Source organism: Biomphalaria glabrata, chromosome 13 (genome assembly GCF_947242115.1).
Source record: "Biomphalaria glabrata chromosome 13, xgBioGlab47.1, whole genome shotgun sequence".
In the NCBI taxonomy this organism is placed as follows: Eukaryota; Metazoa; Mollusca; class Gastropoda; family Planorbidae; genus Biomphalaria; species Biomphalaria glabrata.
In genome coordinates, this window is record NC_074723.1 from 397,966 (window position 1) to 405,250 (window position 7,285).

The 7,285-nt window shown below is 38.0% G+C and overlaps 2 protein-coding genes across 2 annotated transcripts; both read right to left on the reverse strand.

Annotated features, from left to right (window-relative positions):
* Window positions 1-334: 334 nt before the first annotated feature.
* On the reverse strand, window positions 335-994 carry LOC129922372 (uncharacterized protein K02A2.6-like). The gene has a single exon (XM_056008251.1). The coding sequence runs from the start codon at window positions 992-994 to the stop codon at window positions 335-337; it is 660 nt and encodes a 219-aa protein (XP_055864226.1).
* A 5,301-nt stretch (window positions 995-6,295) lies between these two features.
* LOC129922373 (uncharacterized) lies at window positions 6,296-7,063 on the reverse strand. The gene has a single exon (XM_056008252.1). It carries the CDS (start codon window positions 7,061-7,063, stop codon window positions 6,296-6,298), a length of 768 nt encoding a protein of 255 aa, XP_055864227.1.
* Window positions 7,064-7,285: the final 222 nt, after the last annotated feature.

Here is a 7,285-nt window from a genome sequence, read left to right on the forward strand (position 1 = left end):
TTGTCTAATTTAATTTGCCAAAAGGCAGAGTTGGCATCTAATACCGTGAACACTTGACCGCCACTTAGTCGACTAGCTATTTCTTCTATAGTAGGTAATTGATAGTGTTCTCTTTGAATGGCTTTGTTGAGGTCTCTAGGGTCTAGACATATCCTTAATCTGCCTCCTTTCTTTTCAACAATAACAAGTGAGTTGACCCATGCAGTGGGATGATCTACTTTTTCAATGACACCCTCATCTTCCATTCTTCTCAATTCATTTTGTAATTCCTCACGTAGTGCCGCTGGGACTTTCCTTGCTGCGTGTACAACAGGTTTAATGTTGGAATTGACCTTTATAGTATATTATATTCCTCTTCCATGCAGCCTAAGCCAGTAAATACATCTGCGTAGCCTGAGAGTGTATCGTCCTTTATAAAGTCAACTCTTCTGATTAAATTCATTTGTTGGCAGCCTGGTAGACCCATAATTGGCTTTGAATATGTCTCCACAATTTGAAATTCTATTATGGCTGTCTTACTTTTAACAGTACATTTAATGTGTGCTTTGCCAACAACCTTCAATCTTTCTCCACTGTAAGTAGTAAGTTTGGATGTTGTTTCGAGAAGTTTCTTTCTTTTTAATTGCTTGAAGATTCTGTATGGGAGAATATTGACTTGTGCTCCAGTATCCAACGTGAATGTGACTTGTTTGTTTTCAGCAGTAATGAGTGAGTTCCATTCGTTGCTTAGACTATGGGAGCCAATACTGCCGATGAAAAATGTTTCCTCAATGGAGTCATCTCGACCTTCTGACTTCACTATACTTACAGGCTTTGATCTGCACACTGACGAAAAATGACCTTTTTTATGACATTTGTGACATGTTTCCCCATAAGCTGGGCACTGACGTGGTCTGTGTTCCTTGCCACAATAGCTACAACTCACATTTCTTTTTGTTCTTTTAAAGCTATTGGTAGCTGAATTCACAACGTGTACCCCACTTTCTTCATTCATGAGCTTAAGCTGCCATTCAGTTTCCTCAGCTGCCCGACATATATTTTCTGCCTTGTTAAGGTCTAGATCTGGTTCTCTCAAAAGTCTTGCTCAGGTGTTCTCATTCCTTATGCCACCAACTATCCTATCCTTTATTAGGGAATCTTTAAGCAAATCAAACTCACATGTCTTTGCCTTGAGTTTGATGTCAGTGACAAAGTTGTCAAATGACTCTCCTTCATGTTGAGAACGCTGGAAAAAAACACGTCTTTCAATGGTAACATTTTTTCTTGATAGACAGTACTTCTCAAACTTATTAAGAATGCAGTGAAGTGTATGGAAGGACTTGCTAATCTCACATTCATTACATTCATTGTCCGTCCATTGGAAAGTGTTATAGACTTGCACTGCTTCCTAGCCGATCACATGCAGTAATGTCATAGACTGTACTTCTCTGCTTTTGGTATCCAGTCCACTTGCTATCGAATATATCTGAAAGGATTGTTTGAACCTTTTCCAATTTTCTGCTACGTTGCCATTTAATTCCAGCGGTTGTGGCGGGTGGAGTCAGTCCATCTGACACCATGTAATAGACTAAAACAACACGAGCTTCAATAAACAATGATTTTATTCGCCCTTATTTATGCTCTTTACTCCAGCCACTTGTTCTCTATACTCTGACTTCCTTTTACACACAGTCCCTGACACACTGCTGTTCACTCAAGCATGTACACTCAAGGTCCACTGGTCATTTCATACACAGGCACACACACTGCACTACCAGCCACGCAAAACACATACACTTACTATCACAATCCAACATATCTTGGTGTAAAACTAGACCAAAGACTGTCTCTAAAACACTTTATGGCAGATTTAAAAGAAAAGGCATCACAAAGATTAAACATAATAAAACACCTAGCAGGAACATCCTGGGGAGCTGAAAAGAAAACCCTAAGACAGTTATACACTGGATATGTCTGGATAACTGTCTCTCTATACAAGTAGCTGCCAACCAAACCTATCAATCATCATTAGATACAATCCAAAACCAAGCCTTGCAGCTTATTAGTGGAGGTATGAGAACTACTCCCACAGCAGCCTGTGAAATAGACTCCAATATTGAACCTCTTAAGTTAAGGCGCAACAGAGCAGCATTAGAAGCTATTGAGAGATACAGAAGGTTGGAGGACGATCATCCAAATAAATTACTAACACAGAGAAATAGGAAAAACAACCAAAAAAAGCAAAGGACTCTGATCCAACTTACTGACGAACTAGCCCTAAAACACCACCTACCCAATAACAGAGAAAAAATTACCAGGTTTTCAAACATTACACCTAAAAAGAAAATCTGATTACAGACCAACAGAGCTCAAGGAAATAGTGAACTGTTTTCTACATACCAATTACCCTAGCAATCAGTGGATCAGAGTTTACACGGATGGCTCATCCCATAAAGCCACCACAAATGGAGGAGCTGGAATACTTATCGAATGGCCAGATGGAGGAAAACTAGAAAAATCCTTTGCAACTGGAGAGCTCTCTGACAGTCACAGAGCAGAAAGGGAAGCACTAGCACTAGCTGCTACCATGCTAGCAAATCATCCAAGTTCCCCTCACAGTCAGATTGTCTTTCTAACAGACGCAAAAACAACCCTCCAAAGCCTGCAAAACTCTGATTCCCCTTATATTAAAAACCTCAGAACAGCACTCACAAAGCTCAACCACAACAGCAAAAAAACTGTCATTCAATGGATACCAGCTCACATACAACTAGCAGGAAATGAGAAGGCTGACACACTCGCCAAGAGTGGGAGAACAAACTCACAAGTAAACTCTGCTCTCTATCCAGAAGAAATGAAGAAATTAATTGTAGATAAAATAAATGAGAAATGGACGAGCTCCCATCCAAATCACAAGAAAGATGATGCTTACTATAAGCTATCCCAACAAGACCAACGTCTAATCTTTCGACTCAGGACCGGACACAACAGAATGCGACAACACATGTTCCGGAAGCTCAAAATTGGAACCAGTGAAATCTGCCCATGTGGAGTATCACCAGAAAATGCCGACCACGTCCTCCAAAACTGCTCTCTCTACCAAGAGGCCCGTATAAGACATTGGCCCCAAATCACCCCAATAGAAAGAAAACTATATGGAGAGCTCCCTGATTTGGAAACCACTGCGCAGTTCATCTCATGTATTGGTCTAGTCATATGAACACTCCAACATAACAATGAGAACGATGAAGAAGAAGAAGAAGAAAACATTACACCCGGACTAAACTACAAACAACCAACCATCAAAACACATTTACTAAATAACACCTTAACAAAAGAATCAAATCCACTGGAGCTCAAAGTAGGCACGCTTGAAACAATCGAAAGGTATAAAAATCACAGCTATCCATATTTATACAGACGGATCGGCTTTCAAAGCTACCATCAATGCTGGTCTTGGTGCCTTCCTGGTCTTCCCTAAAAATAAACATTTTGAGATAAGTGCACCCTGTGGCGATTACTGCTCAAACTTCCAAGCCGAAATTGAGACAATTACCATAGCACTTCAGACAGTGGAAAACAAATTATATGAAGGAGTGCAACCACCATCAGATATTGTTGTCTTTACAGACTCCCAATCTACTCTGCAAGCACTTAATAGCAGCACCTCAAACAGCCCAAGAGAGTTGACAACACTCATTGTGATAATCCACCAGATGATATCAAAATTAAATATCAATATCACACTACAGTGGATCCCTGGACACATTGGCATCATGGGAAATGAAAAGGCAGATAAGCTATCAAAGGCAGGTTCATCTATGGAACAACCAGATAGACCTGTTAACTACCTCACCCTAACGTCAATGTTAGTCAACAATCACAAAGAGGAGTGGCTCAACCAATGGGCATCAGGAGACACAGACAGAGACATGTACAGAGAAATGACTAAGCCTAACAAACTGGACAGTATTAACTTCCTCCCCGCAAAGAACAATCTACAATCTTCCAACTAAGAACAGGACACACACCACTATTAAATTACCACCTGAACAAAATAAACTCCACACAACTACCCCTTTGCAGACACTGCGCCCACCCCTTTGAAACCGTAAACCATATCCTCTTTGAATGCCCCTCCCTAATCCACCTTAGGCAGACCCTACTTCCACTACAGCCCAACATAACCAACACCCTCTACGGCAGTGCTGAACAACTGAAGAAAACAGCACACTTTTTTTCCTTGGCACAGTCTGCAAAAGACCTCACAGCTCAGCAGCAATAAAGCTGGCTAGAAGAAGAAGAAGAAACTGAAGTAATAGTACATCTCCCACAATTTGAATTAATCTACCCAAAGAACCCAACTATGTTTAAAAATTAAAAAAAAGATTATATTTATGAAAGTACTAAAAAAAATATTTATGTTTTAATTGGTTTTAAAAATTATTTGTTCTGGTACAGGTGCATTTCAACTAAGCACAAAGCCTCCCTATTTCAGATAAGTTTCTTTTATAATGTGCTTCAACAGAGCCATGATGTTTACCTGTCCAATTCATGATGAGTTTTGAAAAAGGAAAAAAAAATATTTTTAGAATAATTGAAAATGATAGAGCCTAGCTTTCTGAATGAAACCTGTCCCACATCTCTAGTGTCACTTCAACCCATACTTATATCAAGTCAATTGCTACATTTAAGATTATCTTAAAATATTTGTTTGATTTTCAGTTTATAAGCACAGTAAGACTTTCTGATCTTTTGGCATCATTTTACATAGCTCAGGTAAGGCTCATTTTTCTTGTTAGTTTTACTTTACTACCTTAATGTAAAAGTATTTGATCAGTAGTTGTTTTTTTTTAAAAGCTAAAAAATCTTTCAAAACCTTCCTTGGCTTTTTGAAGGATCATCTGAATCATCTTCTTCTTCCTCATTCTTATTTTTATGCTGGAGCATTCAGATGACTTAACCAATATTTTTATATCAACTGCGCAGTGGTTTTAATCAGGGATCTCTCCATATAGTTTTCTTTCTATTGGGGTGTATTGAAGTCAGTTTCTTGTACAGGCCTCATGGTAAAGAGAACAGTTTTGAAGGACATTCTCTGGTGACACTCCACATAGGCAGATTTCACTGGTTCCAATTTTGAGCTTCTGGTACATATGTTGTCTCATTCTGTTGTGTCCAGTCCTGAGTCGAAAGATTAGGCATTGATCTTGTCGGGATAGCTTATAATAGGCATCAATCTTTCTTGTCTGAATCATCTAAAATAAAACATCTATTAACAGCTCACATCATATTTAATGTATAGTTCGTTCATTATAATTCACAGGACACATCTGTCCTCTAGGTGGCACATTCCATTTTTTTGTGCCTTTCTGATGAGCTTGGAATGTTTGGCTGCATACTGGGTAAATGTAAGGCTGTGTGGATTTCTATTTTTCTTCTTTCAAGGCTGATTTTTTTTTTATCCTTTGCAGTTTGTGCTCCTATTCTCATAGTGTGGTGTCCAATTGCTCTATTATTTAGAGCTAAGCTTCATGGCATGCCTTCTATACACTGTCCATGATTCAAAGCATAAAGAATTGTTGAGAGGAAAACAGTCAGACTGACCTCTAGTTTAGTTTGTATGGTGATGGCTTCTCTGTGCCAGACACTTTTGGTCATTCTGTCTTAGCTATTTGGGAGTCTATGTCTAGGTATCATTATGTGTCAGAACCAAGTTTAAGCTTGACATTTTAAGTTCCTAAGTTAATTGATCAGCAAACCTTTCTTCTCTACTATATCATGTAATGTATGCTAAAAATGGTTGTTGTTGTTTTTTTTCAATATGTAAACAAATATTTAGTGAGGATAAGACAGTTCAAATGGTTTTTTTTTTGTTTTGAAGAAGACAGAAACTGCCACACAGTCTGCTCTGAACTCCCAAGAGTACTCCAAATTACCAGGTAAAAGTTTGTGATAGGATCTAGTAACTGTTGATTATTATGAACGAATAATAAAAGACTGGATATAACTTATAAGACATGAAATCAGCTGTTTAATCTAACGCCATATTGGTTGACAACAACAGTTACAAGGGATGTTACTCCCAAACACTGATTGGTGCAACCTATATAAAACACACATCAACATCCTTCCCTTTCTATAGCTAACAAAATACATATCAGAAATATTTGCAATTAAAATAACAAACATTAATAACTCATCTTATTTTATAAATATTATAACAACTAAAAAAATAAAAATAAATTTCAATTGAGAGTGTGACACATATAGAATAAATATTTCAACATGCATATTAATATTGTCATAAAAATTCTTAGTACATATCATAATCCCTATGCCACACATGTCTATTTGTTTCTCGAGTGCTAGTTCTTGTTGGCATATTTCTATCACAATTATTGTCTGGTACATGAGAAACTACTTCAGACTGTGATGCATGTTGAGAACAGTTATCAGAGAAATCTGTCTTTTCATTATCATCATCATCATCCAAGACATTCCCATCATAGACATCTGTGTCAGTGTCTTTCAAAATAGTTTTACTTGGCCTAATATGAAATCTGTTGCGTATGTAGAGTCCTCCATTATCTCCCTTGATCTTATAAGATCTTGGAGATGGATGTTCCCTGATCATTCCAGGATACCATCCAGTTTGACCTGAATTTTGGTAATAAATAGTTTGCCCTAGATGGAGTTTTGGTAAATCCCGAGCTTGCTTATCATATTGTCTTTTTACTTGTCGTTTGTAATTCTCTTTCTTCTCAGCTACAACATGTTCACTTAAACACTTTGACGTGCTGGGAATCAATGTCTGAGGACTTCTTTTGAGGCACATTTCAGCTGGGCTAAATCCAGTACATTTCCGAGGTGTATTTCTGAGTTCCAGTAAAGCTTCATATGGATCATCACCATTATGTTTAGTTTTCAGTATTAAATTCTTCATTATCTTTACAGCAGCTTCTGCCTTCCCATTTGTTCTCGGATAACCAGGATCTGATCTGATGTGATTGATGTTCCATCGCCTTGTGAATCTCAAAAACTCATTTGAACTAAATTGTGGACCTCCATCTGTTATTAACATTTTTGGAGCACCAAAACGAGCAAATTGTTGTCACAGTCCAGTTTTAGAACCTCTGTGACATGATGTGACACTCAGTCACCCATTGTAATATTCCGTGCTGAGAACACGTGAATAAGTTAAAGGACTCTAAAATAAGGGTCAATGTTAACTAGTTAGTGAAGAACTCCAGCAGAGAGTGGATGTACGATTTTCTCTGTCTGTAATATGTCATCATCATCATCA

Excerpts from the sequence above, each read along its gene's own strand:
- LOC129922372 (XM_056008251.1), bottom strand. The coding sequence starts at position 994 with ATGAATGAAGAAAGTGGGGTACACGTTGTGAATTCAGCTACCAATAGC.
- LOC129922373 (XM_056008252.1), bottom strand. The coding sequence starts at position 7,063 with ATGTTAATAACAGATGGAGGTCCACAATTTAGTTCAAATGAGTTTTTG.